Source organism: Amaranthus tricolor, chromosome 13 (assembly GCF_026212465.1).
Source record: "Amaranthus tricolor cultivar Red isolate AtriRed21 chromosome 13, ASM2621246v1, whole genome shotgun sequence".
Lineage (NCBI taxonomy): Eukaryota > Viridiplantae > Streptophyta > Magnoliopsida > Caryophyllales > Amaranthaceae > Amaranthus > Amaranthus tricolor.
The window spans coordinates 6,357,443-6,369,022 of record NC_080059.1 but is presented as its reverse complement, the minus strand read 5'-3'; the positions used below and the strand labels follow the sequence as shown (position 1 = coordinate 6,369,022).

At 37.0% G+C, this 11,580-nt stretch overlaps 2 protein-coding genes across 4 annotated transcripts; one reads left to right on the top strand and one right to left on the bottom strand.

Moving 5' to 3' along the window:
* Positions 1 to 179: 179 nt before the first annotated feature.
* Positions 180 to 3,986, top strand: LOC130797862 (calnexin homolog). Its single transcript, XM_057660651.1, has 6 exons — positions 180 to 452; positions 560 to 629; positions 1,936 to 3,065; positions 3,145 to 3,216; positions 3,328 to 3,441; positions 3,527 to 3,986. The coding sequence occupies exons 1-6, from the start codon at positions 363 to 365 to the stop codon at positions 3,668 to 3,670; spliced, it is 1,620 nt and encodes a 539-aa protein (XP_057516634.1). The 5' UTR covers positions 180 to 362; the 3' UTR covers positions 3,671 to 3,986.
* A 250-nt stretch (positions 3,987 to 4,236) lies between these two features.
* On the bottom strand, positions 4,237 to 11,522 carry LOC130797861 (uncharacterized). Of its 3 annotated transcripts, none has more exons than XM_057660649.1 (12): positions 11,143 to 11,522; positions 8,928 to 9,039; positions 8,590 to 8,814; positions 7,886 to 7,968; positions 7,630 to 7,730; positions 6,686 to 6,809; positions 6,435 to 6,589; positions 6,086 to 6,222; positions 5,434 to 5,604; positions 5,080 to 5,304; positions 4,724 to 4,957; positions 4,237 to 4,598 (listed from the first exon to the last, which is right to left on the bottom strand). In XM_057660649.1, the coding sequence occupies exons 2-12, from the start codon at positions 8,958 to 8,960 to the stop codon at positions 4,461 to 4,463; spliced, it is 1,626 nt and encodes a 541-aa protein (XP_057516632.1). In that variant the 5' UTR covers positions 8,961 to 9,039; positions 11,143 to 11,522; the 3' UTR covers positions 4,237 to 4,460. The 3 variants fall into 3 exon arrangements, with proteins under 3 accessions (XP_057516632.1, XP_057516631.1, XP_057516633.1); XM_057660648.1 differs by lacking the exon at positions 11,143 to 11,522 and adding an exon at positions 10,651 to 10,757 and having other exon boundaries at positions 8,928 to 9,044; XM_057660650.1 differs by lacking the exons at positions 8,590 to 8,814; positions 8,928 to 9,039; positions 11,143 to 11,522 and adding an exon at positions 8,061 to 8,276.
* Positions 11,523 to 11,580: the final 58 nt, after the last annotated feature.

The window sequence follows — 11,580 nt, the reverse complement described above, 5'->3', positions numbered from 1 at the left end:
CAAGATAAAACATTGTGCCATACTTATTAGGGGAATTTTTTTTTATTAAAATATGAAAATTAAAGCAAAAAAATAAAAACCAAAAATTGCCAAAATAAAACAAAGGGGTAGAGAGAAAGTAGCGTAGTCCAAACTGACGTGGCAACAAATTACTGGTTGAATTAACGTGGCGAGTGTTGCCATTGGTTGGAAGATCTCGTTACACTCTCTTTAAAACAAATCTTTCATAACCTTGTTCCTTAGCAGATGCGTTTCGTCCGCAACTTCTCCATCGATTCAAAGCGTCAATTAGGTTTCATTCTTAGGGATTTGATTTTTAATTTAGCTTATTATTTACCGAAGTCTTGCTTATCTCTTCCATTATGATGGACATTCGTAAAAGTTTTAAGCATCAATTTGTGTGTTGTTTGCTGCTTGCATGCTTTTCGATTCAGCTCTTCGCTTCTGATCCAGTAAGTCTTTTTTAAACTTAATGTGTAATATGAGCTTAAGATTTGAACTATATTTGGTTTTTTAATTAATTGATTGATGGCTTTGTTTGTTGAATGGTTGAATTCAGATCTTTTACGAGTCGTTTGAAGAAAGTTTTGACGGGAGATGGATCGTCTCTGAGAAAGAGGATTATAACGGTAAATCTTTATTAAAATGAACATATCTACATCTGTTATTAATATGATATTAATATGATGTGTTTGATTTGTTGATGAGTGGATATTAGCTACTCATAATGACTTTGAAATTGTTGCTTCTTTTTGTTTTTTTATGTATTTTGAATGCTGGATTTTATTGCAAGTGTTATCTGGCGTTTCGTTCATAGATCTGATAACTTTTCATTTGAATTGTTATTGTTTAAAATGTATTCGTTTTGAAAAGATGTTTACTTTGGCATGATGTATGAATCTGAGAGTATCTAAACCTATTATTGCTTTGAAGTAGCTATTTTTTGTTGCCAATGGACTTTGATTGATTTTTAATTGGCTAAATGCAAAGAGGATGTGATAATTTTGGAGGAAAAACCTGTCTTTAGAGAAGGGTACACGTCAATTATGATAATAGGTACTTACAATAGTTAGCAAATTGCACATATACAAGTAATTGAATGTGAACAATTTATGACTGTCATTCAATTATTCACTACTATCGAACCTGCAAAGTTGGTGACATATGATAATACTTAAAAGTTTGATATTGAATGGATGTTTGGCATTTTCATTTGGGTATACTTAGTCATTTGGACTATGGTAATGCAGATCATAATCTCGAATTGGTATTTGTTGACATCACAGTTGATTGAATTTTTTCTCCCAACAGCGTTTTGAATAGCCAAAGGGAGAGGAGTTTAGTTATTATTATTGGACTTGGAGATAAGAAACTTTTATTATATATATAGGGGTAGACTTTACTGAAACAGAATCTGTTTTTGCCTCATGTGGATTTTAAATACGTGTTGGCTCAGCTGTGTATCTAAAGTCACGTTTATTTCATTTCTCTTCTTTTGGGAGTTCAACTGGACTGTACACTCTGCCTTGATTTACATCATCAAGTGAGCTTCACTTAGTGAGAGTGTATTATACAGGTGTATGTATGGACTATGGTGCTTGTTTTTGTAAGGAGTGTGTGTCCTTTTCTACGTGGTTTCATTTTTGTGATCATTGCATTGATGATGTGTGGTTTTTATTTTAGAATTCATCTCCAGAAAAAGAATTTTAATCAAGCTTATCTAGACGACATTGATAATATGTTTACATAAGAGGGCTAGAAAAATGTGTAGCAAAATTTTTAATTGACACACTGAGAAATGGGAAGCAGTGAAGGTCATCTCTGTATTTAATGATGGATGATTAATGCCGTCCCTCTTCTTGAGCATTTATATGTCTGGTGCAGTATCTATGTCTACTTTCTAGTACGTATGACGTATTATATTACTGTTTATAGGTGTTTGGAAGCATTCAAAAAGCGAGGGGCATGAAGACTATGGGCTTCTAGTCGGTGAAAAGGCAAGAAAGTATGCTATCGTGAAAGAACTTGAGAAACCCGTGGAATTAAAAGGGAAAACTATTGTTCTCCAATATGAAACACGCCTCCAGAATGGTCTTGAGTGTGGTGGTGCTTACTTGAAATATCTCCGTCCTCAGGAAGCTGGGTGGGTGCCCAAGGAGTTTGATAATGAATCACCATATTCTATCATGTTCGGACCAGACAAATGTGGATCCACAAACAAGGTTCACTTCATTCTGAAGCACAAGAACCCTAAGAGTGGAGAATACGTTGAACATCACCTCAAATTTCCACCTTCTGTTCCATCTGATAAGTTGTCTCACGTGTATACTGCTATTTTGACCCCTGACAATGAGGTGCGCATTCTTGTTGACGGTGAGGAGAAGAAGAAGGCAAACCTCCTTTCAGGTGATGACTTTGAACCAGCTATCATCCCACCAAAGACCATTCCAGACCCAGAGGACAAGAAGCCTGAGGACTGGGATGAGAGGGAAAAGATCCCTGACCCAAATGCAGTAAAGCCTGATGACTGGGATGAGAGTGCACCAATGGAGATTGAAGATGAGGAGGCTGAGAAACCTGAGGGATGGTTGGATGATGAGCCAGAGGAAATTGATGACCCTGAGGCTACAAAACCAGAAGACTGGGATGATGAAGAGGATGGTGAATGGGAGGCACCAAAGATTGAGAACCCCAAGTGTGAAGCAGCACCTGGTTGTGGTGAGTGGAAGAGACCAATGAAGAGAAACCCAGCTTACAAGGGAAAATGGCATGCTCCACTAATTGACAATCCAGACTACAAGGGTATCTGGAAGCCACAAGAAATTCCCAACCCCAACTACTTCGAGCTGACGACTCCAGACTATGAACCAATCGCTGCAGTTGGTATTGAGATTTGGACCATGCAGGATGGCATCCTGTTCGACAACATTTTGATAGCTGATGATGAAAAGACAGCTGAAACATACAGACAGACCCAATGGAAGCCCAAATTTGACGCAGAAAAAGAAAAACAGAAGGCTGAGGAAGAAGCTACCCAATCAACAGATGGCATCTCAGGCATTCAGGTGAGAATATTTTCTTTATCTATGAGAAGGTGTACTTTGATTCTGAAACTTAACTTCAATTGTTTCTTGTCTGTTGTAGAAGAAGGTATTCCATGTGTTGTACAAAATTGCGGACATCCCAATTTTGGAACCCTACCAATCTAAAATTCATGTAAGTAAAAGGTTTTATGTCGCACCCTTTTGTTTTGTCTTTTTTATTTTTTTATTTTTTTTTGAATTTCATCTCTGTTTAGATGAATCATGCCATTTGTTTCTTTGTCAGGAATTGATCGAGAAGGCTGAGACACAACCAAAGATCACTATCGGCGTCTTGGTCGCCATTGCAGTGATTTTTGTCACTCTGTTCTTCAAGATTCTTTTTGGCGGGAAGAAACCAGTAAGTGCTGTATAAACTTGGTACTATTTGGTTGGAATTCCTTGTTGTCCATGTACCTTAATTTTGTTCTGATTACTTTGTACAGGCTGCTGTGAGCACACCCGCAAGTCAATCTGCTGCTGCAGAGAATTCCAGCACCAAGGAAAGCAATGAGGAGAAGGAAGAGGAAAACGAGAAGGAAGAAACTGAAACTGCTGCTCCTCGCAGAAGAACCAGGCGTGAAAATTAGAAACTTTGGTCGATGCGAGAAGAGGGCGGAAGACAAACTGATACTTGTAAGAGATTGTTTGAGCCTCATTTTGGAGCATTATTCAACTGTAGGAATGTAAATTAGGATTCAACAGAAGAATTGTTTGCCTAGTAATTTTTTCATGTAGGATGGATGTGGAACTTCCCACACCATGTATTTTGGTTTCCTTTAAAATTTAGTTTTGAATGAAGATAAATTTTTCACTGAAATCTTTGTGTTTGATGAAATTTGGTATAACATACAAGTTTTATGGCAATTATTAGTCTCCTAGTCCTGGAGATGCTCTCTCTCTAAACGCTGAGTTTGACACATTTTCTTTTGGTTCTATTTTAGGTATGATTTCACCTCTCTTTTTAGGTACAATGTAAAACAAGTTTCTCTACATGGGTTTCTTCAGGTTGTTTTGAAGGATTTGCTTATTTTAGTCTGTTTTGGACAAAGTACTAAGTTAGTTAATTGCATTAGGTGCATTCAAAGCTGCATTGTTATGTAAAAGTGGCCCATGTATGACTACTAGCATACTCAATGCTCGGTGCTGGTCATTCGAAGCTGTTCAATTTGCAAAAACCGCAATAACTAATAACAAAAGTTATTTTTTAGGCGACTTACATTTATACATCAATCAATTCATATCAAGATACTAGCCACATAATCAAGATCATAAAAACTACATTCTTGGCTAACAAATTGACACCGGGGCCTCTTGCTCAATAGGCTGCTTGTGAGTTGTGACTTGTGATAATTGGTAACCGAATCATCAATTGGAAGTTTAACCTCGCAACTGTCTAGGAGGATAAGTATTGTCCGGGGTATTTGAAATTGAATCATTAGGACCGAGATCATCAATTGGTGGACGCTGCTTGTGATGATTAGTAACCGACTGAAAAGCCATAGCAAGCGCTAGAGCCTGCAAGAAGGGGACACCAATTATAGAACCAACTAAGCAAAAATCATCATAAAAGGATGTGAATTGTAACAATGCCACAATCAACAACAAATATATATACTGATCAAATTAACTTCGGGTCTTACGATGTGGTCATTCTGAGGAGGGGCATAGATTCCGGTCGTAATTGTTCTTTTCCGACGAATGTCACTAGAAGATGGGTTATCTATTGGAGCAAATCCAACAGGTATAACCATAACAGGCATGCCAACAAGGTTTCCCATGCAAACTTTCTCCCAGTCCATTGCGTTGCCAATAAATGCATCTACCGTAAAACTTTCTCGCACTTCTTGAATTAATCGTCCTCTTGCTCTCTGTGCCTGTTAAGTACTTAGAAATTAGGATGATTCAAATCCACCGTTAAATACTCAACAAACCCGGAAAAGTATCTCAATCATATATACATCAAGATAACACTGTATATACATAGTAAACAACTAACCTGTAAATAATCTACTGCTGTAATGACTCGTGCACGGCGCAGCTCAAATGGCCATTGATCTTGTGCTTCATATGCACCATCCAGTCCAGAGCGTTGCCACTCATCAAAATGCGCCAACATATCGACATCCATCGTGATATTTAAGATACCTTGAACGGAGTCGACCGTGTAATTAAGTTGGAACGGGATCATTTTAACACCCTTAGACGCCAGTACATTCACGACCTGAAACAACAAAAAATTGAAGAGAAGTATGAAAAAAATCACAATATAATATCCTTTTGTGTCAAAAATGGACTGAATGAGATGATCGATAATTTAGTTTCTCATTTGTTTATTTAACAGTTAGTATACCTCCTTTTCGGAATCATCAAGATACCCAACAGTGAGTTTTGTGAGATCGACAGCAAAAGCATCACTAAAGGGCATATCCCTTGAAGATAGGTCATCCGGATCCTTGCCTCGAATATTATCCAGAATGATGGCACAATCTTCTGCACTTCTGCAAAACGGGCCAAGCTTATCCTGTTTAATTAAAGATTACATTAAACTCTGAGATATCTGCTGATCCGAGAGTAACCTTGTAAAGTAATGCTAATGCAAAAGACCTTATTCACACTTTCACTATTCTGTTAGTACATTGTCAAGGAACCAACTCAACCAAAAGTATAAGATAATGGTTGAGGTCCCGAGATATGTTATATACTTTTTAACACGCTCCCTCACTTGAGAGCCCTTTGGGCTAAAAGTATGGATGCAGGACAAGCCCTCCTCATACATGGCGCTAAACATTCCACTTTAAATGACGGACAATTGAGATTCGAACTCGTGACCTCCTGTCATGCTGGCTTTGATACCATGTCAAAAAAACTAAGTCAATTAAAAGTTTAAGCTAATGGTTGAGACCCCAAAATATATTATATATCCTAACACATTAAATAAAGAGCGAGTGAATACTACTAGATAATAAAGAACATGTGCAGTAGCCTGAAAGTAAATATCTTACCAAACTTTCTGAAATACTCATCACACCAGTTCGACCGACCATACCAAAAGTTGGGCGTAAGGCTGAAACACCACAACGAGCAGCAGGGTAGGTCATCGAGCCAGCAGTTTCTGATCCGATAGCAAACGGTACCATGCCTATCCAAAACATATTACCTCTTTAGAATTTCACGCGCAAAACAAAGTAATCATTATATAGCTGCCTTTGAAAAGCAAATAGCAAGCCGAAACATATATTTAAAGTTTATGGATCACGAGAAGCACGCAAAATAACTATGGCCCTCAAATATGACCCTTTTTCATAAGAAATCGTAGATGACGATTTGATTAGTTTCTAGGAGAAGAATAACCTGCAGACGTGCAAGCAGCAGGCCCAGCAGATGAACCAGTTGAAAACTCCTCTATGTTCCAAGGGTTCCTTGTCCTGCCGCCAAACCATATGTCATCATAAGCTAGCGATCCACTTACAAGCTTTCCAACAAGAACTGCCCCTGCAGATTTCAACCTTCCAAACCGAAAAAAAAACTTTTGTTCAATATGCTTAATAGTTTAATAATAGTTAGTCAAGTAGCACACAAGTATACGAGGGGTTTTTAGTTACCTTTTATAGACCCACGCTTCAACATCAAGTACTTGATCTTTGAAGCTTTGGGAACCCCAAGTTGTCTTATATTGAGGTACCGCAATTATATCTTTCAATCCATAAGGAATTCCGTGCAGAGGACCTACAAGGTTTTAACCTTAGAGAGCAGAAACTGCGTTTTTAAGAGAAACAAATTTGAATTTCCTGCTAGCACCCCATTATCTAGCAAGTCGTATATCGAAGACACTGATCAAGCAACAAAAGATATCTCAATTAAGCAATATAGCGAACTTGTGACTGGATCACTCTTTTATAGGGATACCGAGCTATATAATCAAGCGAAGATATAATTAGACCATTTGTTTGATGCCAACATATTGTTGCATACCCCAGAACCCCAATGTCATTAAAGGAATCCCACCTATGGGGGTAGGAGCGGATCTAAAACAAAACCAAACAATGTCGATAACAAAACCAAATAATGTCTATTAAAACACAAATGGGCAAGTATTCTTTCTAGATTTAAAAAAATGTGCTTAATGAGGCTTGAACCCAAACAATGCTATCATATAGCAAAGCTTTAACCAACTTAATCAGCACATATATTCATGTCTGTAGTTTATGGTTTCATAAACAAGTTGAATGCTGTCAATTGACACTATTGAACGGCCATAGATTCGCCCCTGTATGCGGGTTTGGGGTCAATGTAAGCAAACTTACTCTGGTTAGTGATAACAAAGACGTTGTTTCCGATTGACCCTTGGTTGCAAACATCATCCGCAACCTCATATAATTAAGATGTGCACATGATTTTGATGAGCCATACTAACTTCGATAATTCTAGTTTGCTCGGTTGATAGCATTGTGAAATCATTGCAATTCAATCAACAGTTGTGTAAAAGTCAGCGCTTGAACCTTGCTTAAAACAAGCTACTTAAGTTTCGATATAAACATAAAAGTACCTAAATAAACACCGTTAGAAAGAAGGTGATCTGCCTCTTTTGCCTGTTGGTATGCTAGTTCTTCTGTGACCGTCACCACGGCTTGGAGAACAGGATTATACCTAGCACAGACAGCAAAAACTGAATTTAACGTTGTTTGCGCAAATAGAAACAAAAATAGTTTTATTTCAAAAGATGCAACGGAAACACTAATATTGGGTACAATTTTCCTTACTACCATACATGAAAGGAAAAGTATCAACGTTATATAGTATACCTTTTTAGTCTCTTGAGAAAAATTTCAGCAAGCTCAACAGATGAAATCTTTTTCGCCTTAATGAGATGCCCCAGTTCAAGAAGCTAATAATTTCCGACAAAAGGAAAACGGAATCAACATTTGATTCAAAATGGAAGAAATGACATATTGGTATGAATTAGATAACATTACCTACACTTTGTTTGGATAGAAGGAATTGGAAGGAAAAGGAAAGGGAGGGATGCGATTTCCTTTGTTTGGTGATAAATTTAGAGGGAAGGGATTTGGAAGGAAGGGATTCCCTTAGTTTTAGTTTTTGTTGATGACAAAATCTCTTCATAAAGGGAAAGATTTGGAAGGAAAATGAGTTTCCTCTTCCTCTCCCTTCCTTTCCCTTTTAGACAAACAATAGAAACTTTTCTTATCATTCTCTCCCCTTCCTTACCCTTTCAAGGGAGGTTCTGAGCATGTATAACATGTTCGACCGCACAGGGTCTATTGGGGCCTCAATATAAAATTACGTAGTATAAATAAAGTATTTAAAGATACAAAGTTGTTCGAAAAATATCATAATTTTTAAAAATTACACAGCACCTTCATAGAATTTATCGATTTTTGATCCACCTTTGTGATCGCTTCCCTCCCTTCCCCTTTCCTCTTTTCCTTTCCCTCCAAAAGTCTTATCCAAACATAGTGCTAGAAAAAAAAAAGTGTAGAGAACTCACACTCATAAAGGCAATATCCTCTTCATTGGCAGGCCTTTGAACGTCACGGACTGAAGGGAAGGTGAAAGTTTTCTTCCTAGATTCTACCTTCTTAGAATCCCAATCAGAATCAAAAACTAAAACTGATGGATATTTCAGTCCCCCATTAGAAGTAGCGACTAATTGGCGATCGGCTTTTACAGTCGGGAGATTGAACTCTAAAGCCTCTTTCACAATATCCACCATCTATATCAAAGAAAAACACCTTTACTTTTAGTACTTCGACCTTACATTATAATGACTATTGCTATAGAGCATATCAAACAACAAAAAAACGACTGTATCCAATGAAGAAGCACCTTTTCCTTACTAAAGAAGTCAGCATCAAGCATGTGAAATGCATCTTGTACGGAAAACCCGCCACTGGTATTATTAGATTGGTTACTGCAAACCTCAGATTTATGCCTTTTACTGTCCTGGGTGCAGAGAAGACGCGTTAAGTAACATATAATGAATAATTGAGTGTATTGTCTGAAATGGTGATGAAACAATTTAGAAACGTTTTCTCATAGTATCAGAAAGAATATGTTATTCTGACACTCCTACAGAGCTCACTCCACCACAGCACAACCCATGAGTCGCATGCTTTGAGCGTCGAGTTGGATGGATCCAAAACTGACACTAGAACGCTCTTGAATAGCGTGAAAAGCAGTTTTTGGTTAAATTGTTTTGGTCAGATCCTAAATCCCTACTCATTGCTAAAAACACATCGTATCATGTGTAGTAGTGTCAGAACATCTAACATGGGGCGACTAGTTCTTGTTACAGTAACATATATTGGATTCTCCGATATCTCTGTGTCTAACAAGACACATACATTCTTCATTGTTACATAATTATGTGAACTTTGCATATTATTATGAAAAAATGGGGTAACAAGGCGCAGGTGGGATAACTATGCAAGGTTCTATTTCTATTGTGTTTGTGTGATAGGTCGTGATAATTGGTCACATAATCACCTCATGGGCGGGCTCAATTATGTGAACACACCCATGGAGCACCCGTGGGATCGGCCCACAAACCCATTAGTAAGAGCGTTTGCTTGTATACACACTTCATGAGGTTCACTCCTCCCAAAACCATCTGATAGTAGGAAGATTTACCCACCAAGCATTATATCCAAGTCCATAGCCCACTATATAAGTCTAAATTACAAGGAGATCTCCCTAACACCTATTGGGTTGATTGTGTTTTGACTACACCTAGTAAAACATTCCAATAACCCCAATGTTGTCATTACGTGGCTCCCACCTAGGACGGCATTATTAAAAGAAAAATACAATTTTCAATACCAGGGTATACATCAAAATAAAATCACATTACTCATCACACCCACTTCCTATTTTCAATATAAGAGTGCTTCTGTTATTCTTTGTTTCACGAAACCAACTTTTCTTGCTTATAAATCATGAAGTGTTACTCCCTCTATTACCGCTTTCTATTTTAATTCATCCCGGGGATTATGCACTCTTTCTTTAGGAATGGTCCCACTCTCATTCTTTTAATCTCATCCGCAAAACTTAACTCTCCCCATCTTAACCGGTCATGCCTATACTCCCCTTTTTTTTTACCTAATTCTCCAACTTAATTTTCCTTTCCAATAAATTTCACCCAATGACAGTATTTCTTTGTAATGGATGACTTGAAACCATCTTATTTAGAACAAAAAAAATTAATGCAATATATTAATCTAACACAAGAAAAAAGACCAAACTGAAGCAATTGCAGGAGAATCAAAGCTCTGGCCAAATCCTAATAATGTTAAATTGTATAACATAAAAATGATAGCCGTGTTGGTTCATCTTCATCATCACACACATACATATACATAGTATTCGGCCTATCTTACACTAGTATATCCTGCATTAAAATGAAGCATAAAGAAATAACTAATAACACATAAAATATAAAGATGGTAATAGTGAGAAGAAATTACACAAGAAGTCTTGGGATGAAAATGGTAAATCTGTAGAGCTGTATAAAAGTAGAAGTTTGTGCAGAGAAAAGAGAAAAAGGTGATACCATATTGCCAAAAATAGAAGTGGAGCAGCAACAGCAGGAAGATGTAGAAGCAGCAAGAACAAATAAAAGCAGCAAAAACATAATTATAATCCCAATACGAGATACTCCCTCTTATTCACCTCAAGAGTCCCATTTGACTTTTTACGGATTTTAAAGAGAGTCAAAAGTAGGACACTAAGGGTAGGAAAGAGCGTGGTATTATGGATTTTTAATGTAAGGGAGGAAAATTAGTATGGGTGATGGAGGGTATAATTGAAAATAGGATAAAGCTACTAAAGGCATAAAAGTCAAAAACCCATATCAAAATAGAAATTGAACAATTAAGATGACTTGACCATAAAAAGAAATGACACACATAAGCTGAATAGGGAGGAGTATTAAACAACTGTCTTTGAGAGAGAAACAACAGAAGAAGCACAACAGATGTCATCTCGTTTTGACATACACATCTTTCACCTCTAACAGCTTTGCTTATTATGAATTATAACATACGTCGATTAAATTTACTCTGTTTGATTCCACTCTTAGCTCTTCTGTCCACTCTGCAAATTTGCAGATTTGCTGTTGAATGTTGAATAATAGCACTCCACTTTGGAAAGAACTAAGAAGAAATATTTGATTGCAATCTCAAACAAATGTTATATCGAATAGATTTAAGTCAGTTTAATTTAGGGTTTATTCGCCCAATTTGAATTATTAATTTACATTTCATTGACAAATTCATAGCCATTTCAGTTCATGATCAAATTGGGATAAATTTCTCTACTCTAGATGCTAATCTACTCCCTAATTAATTAATCATGACAATAAATATTAATAACAAAGAAATAAAAGCAAACTACAACTTTTAAGTTTTGTTACATTAAAAACAACAAATTCAATATAATAAATGAAATTGGGAAATTTGGATGGGTCGACGCTTGGAGGTAG

Coding starts and splice junctions, on each gene's coding strand:
- LOC130797862 (XM_057660651.1), top strand. CDS start 363: ATGATGGACATTCGTAAAAGTTTTAAGCATCAATTTGTGTGTTGTTTG. Junction 453..559: donor AGCTCTTCGCTTCTGATCCA/GTAAGTCTTTTT, acceptor GGTTGAATTCAG/ATCTTTTACGAGTCGTTTGA. Junction 3,217..3,327: donor CCTACCAATCTAAAATTCAT/GTAAGTAAAAGG, acceptor TTTCTTTGTCAG/GAATTGATCGAGAAGGCTGA.
- LOC130797861 (XM_057660648.1), bottom strand. CDS start 10,731: ATGTTTTTGCTGCTTTTATTTGTTCTTGCTGCTTCTACATCTTCCTGC. Junction 8,815..8,927: donor ACTTCTTTAGTAAGGAAAAG/GTGCTTCTTCAT, acceptor TCTTTGATATAG/ATGGTGGATATTGTGAAAGA. Junction 5,305..5,433: donor TTGATGATTCCGAAAAGGAG/GTATACTAACTG, acceptor TTGTTGTTTCAG/GTCGTGAATGTACTGGCGTC.